The sequence below is a fragment of the Dendropsophus ebraccatus genome, chromosome 5 (genome assembly GCF_027789765.1).
Source record: "Dendropsophus ebraccatus isolate aDenEbr1 chromosome 5, aDenEbr1.pat, whole genome shotgun sequence".
Lineage (NCBI taxonomy): Eukaryota > Metazoa > Chordata > Amphibia > Anura > Hylidae > Dendropsophus > Dendropsophus ebraccatus.
In genome coordinates this window covers 111,348,792-111,365,333 of record NC_091458.1, presented here as the reverse complement: position 1 = coordinate 111,365,333, position 16,542 = coordinate 111,348,792, and the positions used below count along the sequence as shown (strand labels likewise).

Sequence of the window (16,542 nt, the reverse complement as noted above, 5' to 3'; positions counted from 1 at the left end):
GTTTTCCAACATAGACAAAAAAAAAGGCTGCCAATGTTGTATTTAGTGCCTACCTGTCTGCCAATGTACCTACCCCCCAGTGCTCCCTCTGGCCTTTCTGTGCCTGCTGTACACCAGTTGCCCACTGCACAAAACATGTTAGCTAACTTCCTGTTTCGGTGCAGGTTGGAGCACAGTCTACAAAATTACAGGGACCCTCATCCCATACACGTATCTTGATTCACCTCTCCAGCGCCCACCAGCTAAAGCCCAGCCCACTGTGTGTTGACACGCCTGATGATAACACTCAGGGTCTCCATGCTATTATAACACTTCAGTTATAGGCCTCATTCACACATTCAGTGATTTTTCTGGGCCACAAAACCTCCCACTATTTTTCCTCTGTGATCCATGGAAAGTCGTCTGTATTTACATCCGTAATTGCATTTATTTCTGTTTCTGTAAAATGGGAATAGTACTAGTTTGCATAGATTTGATCTGTGTTTTTTGTGACATCCGTAAAAAATACAGCCTCAATCACAATCCGAACTAGGTCATGTCCTTTTTTATGTCCTTTTCTTTTTAATGGGATTCCGGATCAAAATTACCACAGATTGTGTGATTAGCCCAATATAAATGGATGTGCTCTAAGTTGAACCATGTTTAAGGATCCACAATTACGGACAACTTTACGAAATGTGTGAATATGGCCTTAGTTATATTCAAGAGATTATCATTTCCATTCATCTGCTCATGCTAATGGGCATTGTTGCTAAATGATGGTTGTTATTAATGATTATAATCATTACTAATGGCTGATGTTTTAAAACAATGCCATTATTGGCTCTTATTACAGTTTGGGAACACAGCCTAAGGCTATATCTTTTCTATATCTTCAACAACCGCCGGACTTTCCACGAAAAGATACGTTGCCTTGTGCCTTATGGGATCCCGGCTGGAGTGTATACACATGGTATACACTCCAGCTGAGATCCTTCGCAGTGCCGTAGACAACTGACATGTCAGTTTTCTGCGGCCACTATTCAGTGAATAGCGGCCGTAGAAAACCCTGTCAGTTCACACAATAGAGCAAGCGGCTCTGGCCGTACGCTCTATTGTGTGCTGTGGGGAGTTCTAATGCGGGAGCGCACGGATGCGCCCGCATCAGAACTCTGCGGCCTGAAAGATCATCCGGGATGATGTTTCCAGAGACCGGCTGTTCCGTGTCCCCTGGGTCATAGAACGGCCAGTCTCATATGCTGTGGGAACATAGCCTCAGGCGATTTTTACACACTGTCATTTAACCTAAATTGACGGCTGTTGTTTGAAAACAACGGTCGTTATTTAAGGGTAAATGGCAGCCGTCTAATAAAAATGGGCTCAGTTTTTGGAGATTTTCCTAGCATAATTTAGAGTGCAGTAGTAGTTGCACATGTTCCTTGTCTACGACACAGCCTGATTCTAGGTGCTAAGGTTCTGTTAGGCTATGTTCACACAACATCAAAAATAGAGAAAAGGCGGCCGATTTTGATAATTACGGACCTTTTTACCGTGGACGTCAAAATAAGGAACATGACCATTATTTTCGGACGTCTTTTGCAAACAGCAGACGTTTTTTATTAGTTGTCCACACGCAGTTTTTCTTTTTCCACCGTTCTTTCTCCGTTTTTACTATTCAATTCAATGGACTTTTCAGTTAAGCCGCACCCAAAGTCCACTTAGTAATCCCAAACTAGAATAATGTACAAACACCAGTCATTGCACTAAGGGGAGGCCAGACAGCTAAATAACGTCCATTTTTTTAGACTCAAAATGACGTACGTCATTTTAAACGGCGCTGAAAAACGTTGTGTGAACATAGCCATAGATTGTAATTTAGAGTCAGTGTTACACAGCCTTTCTGCAACCTATTTAGCTAAACTTTTATTTAAATTTGTGTGTGTATGAAGTATAATTCACCCTATGTATTAAAAGACAATATTAATATGCAAACAGTCATGGTCCTAGGTCAGATAATAAGTAGAGATGAGCGAACCTGGAGCATGCTCGAGTCGATCCGAAGCCGAACTTTCGGCATTTGATTAGCGGTGGCCGCTGTGCTGAACTTGGATAAAGCCCTAAGGCTATGTGGAAAACATGGATATAGTCATTGGCTGTATCCATGTTTTCCAGACAACCTTAGAGCTTTATCCAACCTTAGAGCTTTATCCCCCGCTAATCAAATGCCGAACGTTCGGGTTCGGATCGACTTGAACCCGAACCCGGTTTGCTCATCTCTAAAAATAAGGCTTCATTCATATCAAATTTTGTGGTACACAAAATCATGATTTGGGGGGGGGGGTTAATAAATTAAAACTATACTAGAATAAAACAGACCAAATGAAGTTTTTAATAGAATTTGTTTCATCTATTAAAGCCTATAGATATGCTAGAAGTATCCCACATTATACGCTAGAATTTCTTATTGGACAGTATCCCAACATATACCAGCTGGGACCTACAACATAATATAAATGGGGTCTAATGATTTTGTTTGGACTGCGTCTTTTATTATACGCTTTTAATGAATGGCATATTACAGTATTAGCTTTATCAGAGAGGAAGTGCCAGACGATTAGTAGTGTCATGGATGAAAACATTCTATGCTATTAAAATAAAGAATACACTTGTTGTTTTTCTGACATCAGACACGTTGGCAGGAAGACTTTTTTTTTTCTTTCAGCTTTCTGTACTTATCGTGACTGTTCTCTTGAGAGGCTGATAACTTATAAATAGACATGTTCTAGCCTTTTAGAACACATAGGATGGATGAGTGAGTGATGGGTGTTGAGCATCTTCCTAATATCACAGAATAAAACCTGTAGAGAGGAGATGATGATAGTTTCACTGCCTATATCTGTCAGAGATAATCACATTGCTAAGACTGGGATGAATCTACTTTGCAGTTACTAACATATTGGCGAGTAGTCAAGTGTAGTATCTTCACAAAGTCATTTTAATAAGGCTGCATCTTGGTATTGATATTGCACAATGGGAATATGAATTAAGTCTGCTTTCATCAGTGTCAATAACTGATAATAACTGAGGAAGAGTCATGTTGGGAAAATATACTGAAAACGTCAAGTCATCCGCCTGGTGAGATATGATACAACAATCTTGGTGTCTTGCTGTTCCTCTATTGTCATTATGGAACAAGGGACTATAATAGTTGAAGGTAATATTCAGGAAGGGCGAGGAGCTCATGTGAAAGAAATGTATTGTTTTTTTTCCTGACAATACTTCCCTGGGACTGGGCGAGTATTTGTAGGTAACATTTATAACTGTTGTCCATGAAACGGTATCATCTAATATTTGTGAGCAGAAAGCACTAAGTTCAATGGCCTGTGATGTATATTGGTTTGGTTACAATGTCATATGGATCCTTCATTTGATGCAAAACACTAGGGACTGAAGCACTACAGGACAGAAGAGGAAAAGCCATTAAATCCATTAGACATGATTACCAGACTCCAAAGAAGTCAAAGTGGCACATTAGGGAGCTTCACTTCTTTATGTCTCTGCTTTGGGGTTCTACTTTGTCCTTGGTACATTTTGTGCATTGCTAATAGCTGTCCATGTTTTAATAGACATAAAGAGGTTGTCTCATCATAGACAACTGCTTTTATCTGAGAGCTGATTATCGCAGAAGATTGAGCCATCTATGCATTTTCTCTGCAGGAGGAAATGTAGTAATACATGGTAGCTATTCATACGAGTGCCAATCTATGTAAGACATGCAAAGCTTAGGGGCCCCATTACATGGAGTGATAATCTGCTGATCAGGCTGATGAAAATAATCATCGGCTAATCGTGTCTTTTGGTCCTGACCTAAAACTATTTGCTGCCAACTGCCCATTGCCACATGTAATAGCGATGCCCAGCCGACAGGTGACGACTGTGTAAAGAAAATAATAAAGTGTATACATACCTGTCCACGCTCCCCTGTGCTTCTGCCTGCACCCCGATGTCCTTATGGCTTCTGCCTGCTGTTTGGCTGAGTGGCCTGTCACTTCAGAGACTGGCTCTGAAGTTACACCAGCTGCAGTGGACAGCAATCACTGGCCAAGACAGCGGGGCCAGTGATTGGCTGAGCGGCCTGTCACTTCAGAGACCGGCTCTAAAGCTCCACTGGCAGCTGTTAACAGTGGGCAAAAGCTAGGAAGGTACCAGTTATCAGGCAGAAGCACCATGTCATTGGCTTAGTAAATGATCGCCAATCTAGCAGACTCTTAGGGCCCTTTCACACTACAGAATCAGCGCTGAAATTCTGTGCATCAAAAAAAAAAACCTGCAAGCAGGCTCTGTGGGGAATCATGCCTTCTATCTGTTTAAATGGGAGGGCTCGTGCACCTCCACCCTCCATGCCTCTCCGCTCAAAGAATTGACATGTCAGTTCTTTGAGCGGAGAGGCGCGCATTCCATAATGTAGCTGGTCCCAGCTTAAGCATTCTGCCTCTCTCTCGCTCTCTCTCTCTGGGTGGGGATCTCTTTCTCTGGTACCTAAAAGAAACAGATTGCTGAACTCAGGGAGACCAGCCAAATGACAACACTGCCAGCTGCTAGTGAAAGCGCTCAATGCAGTGAAGTCCTAGGTGCATTGCCCCCTGGGAAACATGAATATGCAAAAGAAGAGCCCGTGGAGCCTCATTGAAGAGTCTCAAAACACAGGAATAGCCAGATATCCCTCCGGGAAGGACCCAGCCAAGGGGTAGCTCCTGTTAGGAAACCACCAAAACCACCATATTAAGTGGCCCTATAAGTCAATGTAATGACAAGGGATAAACCAAGGCTAGGTAACCATCCACATACAGCTGTTTCAGGGTTTTGCCCCTCATCGGTGTGGAGCAGGATTCTGGCTAGGTGGGAGCAATGCCTAGTAGAGCCATGAGAGAAACATTGCTGAACTCAGGGAGACCATCCAAATGACAACACTGCCGGCTGCTAGTGAAAGCGCTCAATGCAGTGAAGTCCTAGGTGCATTGCCCCCTGGGAAACATGAATATGCAAAAGAAGAGCCCGTGGAGCCTCATTGAAGAGTCCTTCCCGGAGGCTGGGTCCTTCCCGGAGGGATATCTGGCTAGTCCAGTGTTTTGAGACTCTTCAATGAGGCTCCACGATCTCTGGTACCTAGGAATTCAGATTTTTGTGCTGCCATCCCTTTCCCTTTTGGTTACAACTTTCTTTTCTGTATGTTCCCAGCAGCAGTGGCCCTCCAAACCCAATAGCCTCAGACATAAGTAGTGCTGGTACACACTAGTTCAGACTGGCTCTGAACATATATGCATTACAAGGCCCTTATTCAACCAAAGCCGTACTTCTTTGCTCTGATGGTGCCAGCCCTGTCTAGACTCGGGGGGGGGGGGGGTATCAAAGGGTGTAAAATTTAGTCTGGAGCAAACTTCTCCCAGCAACCATTCACAGCTCAGCTTTCCTTTCACCAGAGCTGGAAGCTGAGCAGTGATTGGTTGCTGGGGCCAGTTTGCACCAGTCTAAATTTTACACCCTTTGATAAATCTCCCCCAGGGTGTTTTCGTGCATGTGCCTCTCTACTAGAGATGAGTGAACTTGCCGGATTTATGGTTCGTATGAACCAGAAATCTCGGCGTCTGTCTGCTCGCTCCGTGCAGCGGGTGGATACAGCATAAGGAATGCGTAGAAAACTGGGATACAGCCAATGCCAATGGCTGTATCCCAGTTTTCCAGGCGTTCCTTACGCTGTATCCACCCGCTGCACGGAGCGAGCAGACAGCGGGAATCAGTCGCCAAGATTTCTGGTTCATACGAACCAGAAATCCGGCAAGTTCGCTCATCTCTACTCTCTACAGATCTATAATGGGAAACCATCAACAATTTAAGTGTGCATGCACAAGAACGGATTAAAAACCATTAAAATATTATAAAATGTAGTATCCCCTTCATGCTCATTTAGGACCCACAAATTGTATCAGTGACAGTCTCTGCATATTCCACATATCAAGATTAGTGTTAGTCAAGCTTTGTAAATGATGAAAGGATAGCGTTAGTTAAGAAATGTACATTTATCACTTTTAAATGCAAATACCTGACTTTTTTGAGGCTTGCAACAGATACAGATTTTGCAGTGAACAACCATTCCAATGCACATTTATTTTATTAGAACATTCCACCTTTAAGAACATACTCGCACAGTGTGCCACAATGTCCCCAAAGACAATGTTACTGGGAAATTCTTAGCTGATTACTATTATACAGCATGAGCATGACAATAAAGGTTATTTGCCAAGATTTTTTTAAGCATATCCAATCAATTTTCCACCTGGCGGAACAGATTACAATCAGAAATTATTGTTGTGTCACTACAGACGCTCAGATTATCAGTTTGAGAACTTATTATCATTGCAAAAACAATTTGTACTTCAACGGCCGTCTCTTAGTAAAAGTATGAAAATGACGTAATCATAGAGTGGAACGGTTCTGAGTATGGCCACTTATTTGTCACAATTCAACAATAACGTGATGGCAATAATCAACATATAAACAACCAATAACTTATGCTTCTAATTTAATGCTGGTTGTGCATTTATGCAGGTCGGTTGTTACTAACATTATGGAATCATGCAAATTGTAACAATAAATATGTATAAACAGACCTTTTCTCCTGACAGAGCAGAAGCATAGCTATGTTCTTTAGATTCTAATAGGGAGAGGGAGCCGGTCACATTTACTGGAAACTAGTGGCGAGAGGGGTTAAGTTACCTTTTTTTGTAGTTGGGCAGGAAATAGAAGAAAAAAGTGGTCAGATTTTGCATTATGTTCTCTAATGGGTGGGTAGGACGGTTACGTATTAACCGGTGAGAAGATGGAGTAATTAATATTTCCTGGAATCTGATGATAAGAGATGATAAGTTATACATTTAGTGAAAAGAGTCACATTCACATTGTCCAGTGATGAGTAACATAATTAATAGTGCGATTGACTATAAGAAACCACCTTGTAATATAGCTTAGTAAAAAACAAAATTCTCATTCTCCCCTTATAAGTACCTCCCTTCACCCTTGACTGATCATCCACTCTCACAAAATTCATCTTGAAAGACAAAACTGTCAGACCACTGAGGGATCAGTTACATGCTGCCCAGAGAGGTTTATGAGGAGAGTGATGTGTGCTGGAGAAAGAAAAGAAAAGAGAGACAGGAAAACACCCGTCTGCTGAATCACAGTGCGGAACATACATCTTACACTGCTTGGTGATGCTACTCTACCCACTTAGCTGAGCGCATGGAAAACTAAAAATTGAGGATTGTTGAGATGTGGGATTTCTTGCGGCCACAACAAGAAGCAATGTCGCTCCGTCATAGCTACCAAAAAATGCTCTTTATTTTGAGCAAAATAACAAAACACATAATAATCAGCAGATCAGGGGGTTGTTACAGCTGCCTTAGTATCAAGCAGCACTCTGAGCCAGACCTCTCAACCTAGGGCTTCCAGGTGCCTTTATATACAAAATGTACCTAAAATGCAACACTCTTAAAGCAATATACGCATGGATTTCCATTTAAAGCGATTCTGTACCCACAATCTGACCCCCCCCCCCCCCCCAACCACTTGTACCTTCGGATAACTGCTTTTAATCCAAGATCTGTCCTGTGGTCCGTTCAGCAGGTGATGCAGTTATTGTGCTAAAAAGCAACTTCTAAACTGGTAGCCCTGTGCCCTATGGGAGTGGCCTAGATTGTGGCCTAGATTGTAAATGTAAATGCACAACCTCTCTGTCCCTCCTCCCCGCCCTCCTCATCATTAGGAATGCCCCAGGCAGATTGTCTTATATTCCTCACCTGTGTCAGCACGGTACAAAGTTGTTTTTTAGGACAATAACTGCATCACCTGCCGAACGGACCCCAGGACAGATCTTGGATTAAAAGTAGCTATCTGAAGGTACTGTACAAGCGGTTTGAGGGAGTCAGATTGTGGGTACAGAGTCGCTTAAACATAAAAGTGTTACAAACTTACCCTTTTCTTAGACAGCATATAAGCATGATACATTTTGTGAAAATAAATAGCATAGAAATACACAAAATAAACAGGAATACAAAACACACTATAGCTGCATACTGTAGCGCCAGCTCAGCCTAACCTGGCAGTACTCAGGGCAGTGCTCCATATAAACCCAGCACCCCCACCCCTCTGCTTACTCCTGGTAAGTTGTCATGCTGGTGGATGTGTGTTGGTGGTAAACGCTGCACTTGTCTGTCTGAAGAAATAATAGTGGAAAGAAAGAGGTTTTGCTGGCCAGCAGAGAAAGAAAGGGAGAGAAAGAAACAACAAACTATTACATTATTCACCCCCCTCCCCCCCCCCCCCCCCCCCCCCAACAGGGATGGAGTCTGCAAACTGGTGAAAACACAAGTCATAGAATAGCCATAAATATTGCTATTCTTCATGCATACACATACTTTGCTGCGTATTCTGAAAAGTTACCTAAATGACTAGTTAGAGAAGTGGGATTGTAGAAGTAGATTGCTTTCCCTGGATTTTGATTGGAAGATGTGGTAGATTATGTTCTATATAATCTATTCTGGAAAGCTGTACCTAGAATGTGTTTTACCTTCATTGCTATTCAATGACTATTGAAGATAGATTACCTGGTGTCAAGTAAGTAGATGAGGGTGACAATGTACGTTTCCGCACAATAACAAAAGACAACCTGATAGATAGATAGATAGATAGATAGATAGATAGATAGATAGATAGATAGATAGATAGATAGAGCAAGCTACAGTTGTCCTGACCTTCCTCTCATTATAAAAACTAAAGCGCCATCTGCAATCATTACCACTTCTGAGTTACATAAATTCAGCGCTGGTATTATAAAACGTACCCTTTACTCGTGTTCTATAATTCATATAATTTCATTTACTACTTGATGGATTTCTCATTGGAGCTGTGAGGTATTTATACAGCAAATATGTTTACATGACATATTGAAAAACTGGGCCAAGATCTTATTTTATTTTATTTAATCATAGTAGATTTATTGATTCTTAAACCTGCTTCTCCTTGTGCCAAGCATACAAATAGCAGATTTAATATTTTGCACTGGAGAAATACCATAAATATAGTTCACTTAGCAATAAGCAAGTCTCAGTATTTCTACTGGGTATATCAGGAAGATATTTATAATATGAATTACCAACCTAATGATACATTCCCAGAAACAGGTGTTCTATGCATTGTAATTATTTCTCAACCTTCATATCCTTGTGCATGATCACATAGTGCTCATGGGTATCTACTCTTGCACACATTTGTGTGTCTCTTCATTTTTGGGGAATGTCAACTATTAAGGCATAGAAATATACAAGGATAAAGTTTACTGTGTTTCCTTTAAAAACACAGGGACAGAACACTGACCTATAGGTTGGCCAGTATATTGCTAGACAGGGTCATTTGGGTCCTGTCCCAGTGGACTTTCCACCACCGATGCAGAACTATATACAATTAAGGGTGCGTTTACACAGAAAGATTTATCTGACAGATTTTAGAAGCCAAAGCCAGGAATGGATTTAAAAAGAGGATAGATCCCAGTCTTTCCTTTATGACCTGATCCCTGTTTATAGTCTGTTCCTGGCTTTGGCTTCAAAGATCTTTCAGATAAATCTGTCTGTTCTGTGTATAGTATAGGTGTATTAGTGCACTTTTTTAGTGTAATTTTACTATAAAATGTTAAACCCCTTTAAGCTGTGCCATGTGTCATCAGCAGAGATGCCGTGAAAGTAGCAGGCTTTTGAACAACAATTTTATGAATTCATGTCTCTTATACTAAGTATAAGTAGGTTGCACTGTTAAGTAATATTTTTATAATCATTTGAATAAACATTGATAAACAACTAGCAAGGTTCTACATTGGCTTCGTATATCAGAGAACAGAACACTCCTCTAGAAGAATAGGACCATGCACGGTCCAGCACTAGGTCCAGCACTAGGCTTCTAAGGGCCCTTTTAGAATCAGCGCCGAAATTCTGTGCGGAACCCCCGTGCGGAGACTTAGCACCTAATCCTGCCTGCTATGGGAGGGCTTGTGTGCCTCCATTCTCCACGTCTCTCCACTCAAGGAAATGACATGTCAATTCTTTTAGCGGGTGCGAGTCCACGTGCTGGGGTTCTGCATAGAATTTTGGCGCTGATTCCATAGTATCAACAGGCCCTTAAACTTTAATGCCGTGTTTCATCATCATTAAACAAAAAAACAATGTTCATCACCAACACATTTCTAACATTACATTCACAGAAAAATTAGATGTAAGAACACAAAAAAGTGGAATGTAGGAATTACAATTCCTCATTGAATTTAGACATGTGAATATAAAAACTTGGACAAGCAATTCACACAATAAATAAATGGTATGTAAAGAAGAATGTGAGATAAAAGCTGTAAAGAGACAGCTGAGTATAAATGAACTACAAACATATAAAAATACAGCCCTAAAGGGCCTATTACACAGGTCGATGGTGAGGAGCAAGCAGGTGCCGACGTGTCAGATCAGCGCTTGCTCTTCGTTCCTTGCTTGGTACCCACACTATTACAGCTACCGACAGCGAGTGGGTAAGAGTGGGGGGACAGGGAGCTGCAGGAGGGGCTTCCCTGAATGATCTTTAGATCGCCCAGGGAGCCTATAGGAGGTAACAGTGGCCAACATACCATCCTTATGGTTTAAAAATCTTTCAACATGTTTAAAGATCACAATCAGCCAACATTGTGCATGTCGGTTGATAGTTGCCTTTTAACAGGAGCTATTACACCAAGGAATTATCGGCCAAATACGGACGATAATCACTTGGTGTAATAGGGCCTTTAGGATATATGCATTGCCTGCAACCACACAATGGAATTGAATCTATTGAATCTTTTCACATAAACTATTGATAAACACATTTAGATATCTGGGGCCACGTTTACAGCTTGTGCTAAATATACCTTATGGCTGTGTTCACACATTGTATTCACATCAGTCTTTTTTTTACCAAAATCAGGAGTGGGTTGAAAATAATCTTTCCATTATACTTTTGCCCTGTCAGTTTTACTTCTGTTTTTGGTTGAAAAAAGACTAATGGAAATACTATGTGTGAAGTGTGATACCACAAGCTTCAGAAAGTCCTCACTCAGATTGGTCACAAATGAGTAACGTGTGGATTTTGTTGCAGTTTCACCACGGATCTAACTCCTCACTAAACACAGAACCCACAACATAATGATCAGTTCTGATTAGAGATGAGCGAACCTCAAGCATGCTCGAGTCGATCCGAACCCGAACTTTCGGCATTTGATTAGCGGTGGCTGCTGACCTTGAATAAAGCCCTAAGGCTATGTGGTAAACATGGATATAGTCATTGGCTGTATCCATGTTTTCCAGACAACCTTAGAGCTTTATCCAAGTTCAGCAGCCCCAGCTAATCAAATGCCGAACATTTGGGTTCGGATCGACACAAACCCGAACCCGGTTTGCTCATCTCTAGTTCTGATCCATGGGGATTAAACCAAAGGACATAATGTTTTTTTTTGTTTGTTTGTTTTTATATTCAAGGTGATAGACTGGCTATGTGTGAAATGTGTTCTGGTACAGGTTCACTTCAAAGCCTAGCATTTTTTTATGGAGAGTAATCTGTTAAAAGTATTGTATGTTGTGGATTATGGGGAAGTTGTAATCACTGAAAGACTATGCAAATAGCCTTATAGTCAAAGAGAAACAGTACAGATCAGCTTGCTCTGCCCTTATAAACCATAATGGGCTAAATTATATATTATCACTATAAATACCCATAACATCACTAGTCCTACAAATAGCTCCTGCATTAGCCCTTTGATACATTAGCAGGTAGTGGGATGACTCCCAATGGCAGCAGTTTTTATTCATGCATTCTCCTATCTTTGCACTGCACAGTTTGCACAATAATTGTGATCCATGCTCCTTTTTATTGAAAAAAAAAGGTCTACCCTGTCTGATAATACCATAAATGCTATTCTAGCTGTCAAGCCTGTTTGATAGAGCCTCAGTTATTATTCCCATACTGCATCATAGTTGCAATTGTCCTTGTCTTTCAAACCTCTTATTTTTTTTTACCCTTGTGATTTCGAGATAAAAACAAATGATAACACTATAGGTTTGTTTAGGAGGACCACACACTTAGGCACTCGGGCTGAGTAAGCATGATTTTACCTTTACCACTTAATGTGGTCGCCTTAGGTCATAAAGGGCTGACATATGGTTTTTAGTTTAATGGCTTATAGAAAAATAGCAATTTGTTTTCTAGCGTTTTCAATTGTCCCGGAGTTTAAATGAGGCAGCGTATTGCAAACAATAATAAAAGAAAGAGGCATTTTCTTTAGCGCCTAGGACTCCTGACACAGCATTTCATTGCCGGAGACCCTAAGGCACACGGAGCAATAATATCTTGCTTCCCTAATTGCCACTCATCATTACATGTTGAAATAATCTCTTCCTCTTATTCTTTCCCTCCTAGGTGTCCATTGATGAGCGCATCAGACAATTGCATGAAGCCCACAGGGATTTTGGCCCCACGTCTCAGCATTTCCTTTCCAGTAAGCATTCCGACTTCTCTTAATTAACCTGCATGCTTTGTGCTTGATTCCACCGTCCCATTTCACATGGCGAGATATCGCAGACATCACATTATATAGCCCTTTCTCTGATAAATTTGTCTGCACCTTTCATATAAAAATGCTGAGTGGCGAGAGTCGAGTAGCGCTCCTGAACCAACTTCTCGAGATAAGATATCAATGCCTGGTTCAACACAGCCGAGAGACGGAATTTCAGTGCTCCTCGAGGATGTACTTCATGATTACTGATCTAAAAAGCATTTCTACATTCTTCTTTCAAACACAATAAGTATCATTTAAGAAACCTTGACATATGCCTTTTGAACCCTTAAACGATGATATCTTTACATGCGCTATATTCCACTTATTAACCATCATCTCGAGCATCTTGCTTTAATGGTATTTTCACTCTACGTATTAGTTTTTCAGCTTTGTAACAATGTATCTATCTACTTACTAACCCCATCCAAGTCTCATGTAATTTAGATGTAATCAACATGTTTCGCTTAAGTGGCGCATATCTGAAAGGGCTCCCAGCTGCTTTACGTTCCAAGGACAGCTGCTCACAGGAGCCAGACATAGAAGAATGGGGAGCTGGGAACTTAGTGGGTTATTGTTTCCTGGAGTACTCTGCAGCAAATACTGTTCAGTCACAGTCAATTGGTTTAGATGAAAGCATAAACTTACTATTTCCCCTATACATAACTTAGTTTGCAGTTGTTGAAGAGTTATCAGACTCCAACTAAACAGGGAATAAAAAACTTCATTATAAAAATAAGTTTTCCAACTTTTTACTTTTTTGGTCACATTTTTTAAAGATCTCTGCTTCTACCAAGTCTATGGGAAGTGTCCCAGTTTAGTAAGTACAAGAAATTGAAAATGCTTAGTTATCAGAGCTACTGTATACAGTATGTCCATTACAAGAACTAGACAGATTCTCTGGAAGTAAACAATAAAGGTTTCCATTTAATGACGACAGAGATCAGAAAAAGGTCTGGAAACATACAACAAGCATTATACAATGGCTTTACGCTCCAGTTTACAATAAATAAGCCTCTTTTGTTAAAAATGCCCCATGCAGAAGCCCTCTGTGTTCAGGGAATTGCGTGTCTGCAATATGGTGGTCCAAAGTGGTGAAAGTTAGGGATTCTTAGGGATTCTCCATGAAGTAAACTGGTTTTGTCAAACTTAAAATAGATGCACAGTAAGGATCCTATCATTAGGATGGGCCAGCAATATGAGACACCCATAAATGAGCCCCTTTACTTCTGCAATGTACACAACATGTCCATGTTCATACGGCATTGTCTAGTACAGCCCCATTACCATGAAATAAGCTATACTGCAGTAACTGGCTTAGACAAGGATAGCACTGAGATTAAATCAATAGAAAAGGCCATGGCCCAGTCACTTTAGCCACAGATACAGCACTACCAATGCATGGCATTGCTCTTGTTCATAAAGCTGTGCCTTGTATGTATGTGGCAGGCAGAGAGCAGGTCTAGAGGAGATTTATGGGGCAGGCAAGGGGAAGGGAGCCGGTCTACAGGGAATGTATTGGGCAGGCAAGGGGAAGGGAGCAGGTCTATAGGGAATGTATGGGACAGGCAGGGGGAAGAAAGCAGGTCTATAGGGGATGTATGGGACAGGCAGGGGGAAGGAAGCAGGTCTATAGGGGAAGGGAGCAGGTCTACAGGGGATGTATGGGACAGGCAGGGGGAAGGAAGCAGGTCTACAGGGGATGTATGGGACAGGCAGGGGGAAGGAAGCAGGTCTACAGGGGATGTATGGGACAGACAGGGGGAAGGAAGCAGGTCTACAGGGGATGCATGGGGCAGGCAAGGGGAAGGGAGCAGGTCTATAGGGGATGTATGAGGCAGGCAAGGGGAAAGGAGCAGGTCTACAGGGGATGTATGGGACAGGCAGGGGGAAGGGAGCAGGTCTACAGGGGATGTATGGGACAGGCAGGGGGAAGGGAGCAGGTCTACAGGGGATGCATGGGGCAGGCAAGGGGAAGGGAGCAGGTCTACAGGGGATGTATGGGACAGGCAGGGGGAAGGGAGCAGGTCTACAGGGGATGCATGGGGCAGGCAGGGGGAAAGGAGCAGGTCTACAGGGGATGTATGGGGCAGGCAAGGGGAAGGGAGCAGGTCTATAGGGGATGTATGAGGCAGGCAAGGGGAAAGGAGCAGGTCTACAGGGGATGTATGGGACAGGCAGGGGGAAGGGAGCAGGTCTACAGGGGATGTATGGGACAGGCAAGGCGCAGGTCTATAGGGGATTTATGGGGCAGGCAGAGGGCAGGTAGCAGATCTGTAGTGGATGTAAGGGACAGGCAGGGGATAGGAAGCAAGTCTATAGGGGATGTATGGGGCAGGCAAGGGGCAAGAATCAGTTCTATAGGGGATTATGGGACAGACGGGGCAGGGAGCAGGTCTATAGGGGATGTATGGGACAGGCAGGTGTATAGGGGACTTATGAGACAGTGAGCTCCACTTGGATATGGGATTTCTCAAGGAGTTCATTAAGATGGAACAGGCACTGTGAACCGCTACCAACAGTAAGGTTTACTGTGACAACTTAAGTAAACCTTGCAGCAGCTTTTTGGCATCAAATCAGCTTCAGGGGGCCCCTTTTGGGGATGGGGGCCCCAGGCAATTGCACTCCAACACTGGCCTTGTCCTGATCATTACTGTTGCTAAAAGTTGGATCACTAAATACACATCAAGGGCAACTCTTAAATGTTATAGTTGAAAAGGCTATTTAACATCGAAGGTCTAATTTGCCTTTTCATATCACATTTGCAAATAAGTATAAAATAGAAGTAATGCACCTGACCTAGAAATGTTGGGATCCATGCACCTTGCACCTTCTTGTACAGTACGTTCCTGTAAGAATAAGTATATCCGAATAGTTACAGTGCAGAACAGTACTTCTGTGCTCTCATGAATGACCTTTCCTGATTGCATACAGGACATTGGCCGCATCACTAGTAAAGCATGGTCATTAAAATATGAGATAAAAATGTGCAGTTTAGAACTTATTGTTTACATCAGCAGTCATTTCTCTATTACTAATGTGATTGATAGTACTGGCTTACATATTTAAATACATCTTGTCCGTGTTAATACCAGGACACAGAAGTGTCAATGACATGCTGGCATTCTTACCATTCTGCTATTAATGTAGTTGACCAGTCATGCTAATTGTTTTAACCTTCAGTTTTTATGCCCTCAGTTCACCTCATTAAATTTCTGATGAACCTTCTCTTCTCAAGCTGTCAATAGTTTACACAGGTTTTTTACCTAAGGACCATGCCGCAGCTTTGTTTTGTACAGGAAACCTATAAAATTTTACAACTTGTTTCAAACTACTGGAAATCTGATTTACGGGAAAAAAAAATGACAAAGCCAGACATGTCAAATAATGCTTGGAATTTGCTAAATATTAAAATCAACAATTTCCTCAACCACAATTTTTTGTTGGCATATAGATTATATGAATAGCATGTATCATTCTTCTATTTAGTTTTCTCCTGTCTACTAGTTTATTTGAGCCATGTATCTATATAGCCGTCTCACAGCTGCTCTATTCTGGGTCCACTGGTTTAGGTGCTCAGTGCTCATTTACAGTAGCAGTTTCTGATTTGTTAACCTTTCTTTGACGTTAAAAAAAGTTAACCAATCAGAAACTGCTACTGTAAATGAGTGATGATCGCAGGGGCTCTGCCTTTGCATCCATCCTCTCCATTTCCAGCATATTAACCCTTTACATGCCACGGTCAATAAAGCTGTCTCTGTCTCTGTGCGCCATGGTGATAGTTACAGCAGCAGGATCGCAACAGGAGTCGTGAATTTCTGGCAGTTAACTCTTTACATTTCGCTGCAAAACGGAATGATAAAGGGTGAAGAGCAGCTGGATTCCAGATG

At 41.9% G+C, this 16,542-nt stretch overlaps 1 protein-coding gene across 14 annotated transcripts in view; it reads left to right on the top strand.

Annotated features, from left to right (window-relative positions):
• The window catches only part of DMD (dystrophin), a 1,858,252-nt gene that overhangs the window by 1,562,047 nt on the left and 279,663 nt on the right, over nt 1-16,542 (top strand). For all 14 annotated transcript variants that reach the window (XM_069970999.1, XM_069971008.1, XM_069971005.1 and 11 more), the window contains one exon: nt 12,517-12,595. In XM_069970999.1, the coding sequence (XP_069827100.1) occupies nt 12,517-12,595 (79 nt within the window). The remainder of the gene's footprint in view (nt 1-12,516; nt 12,596-16,542) is intronic.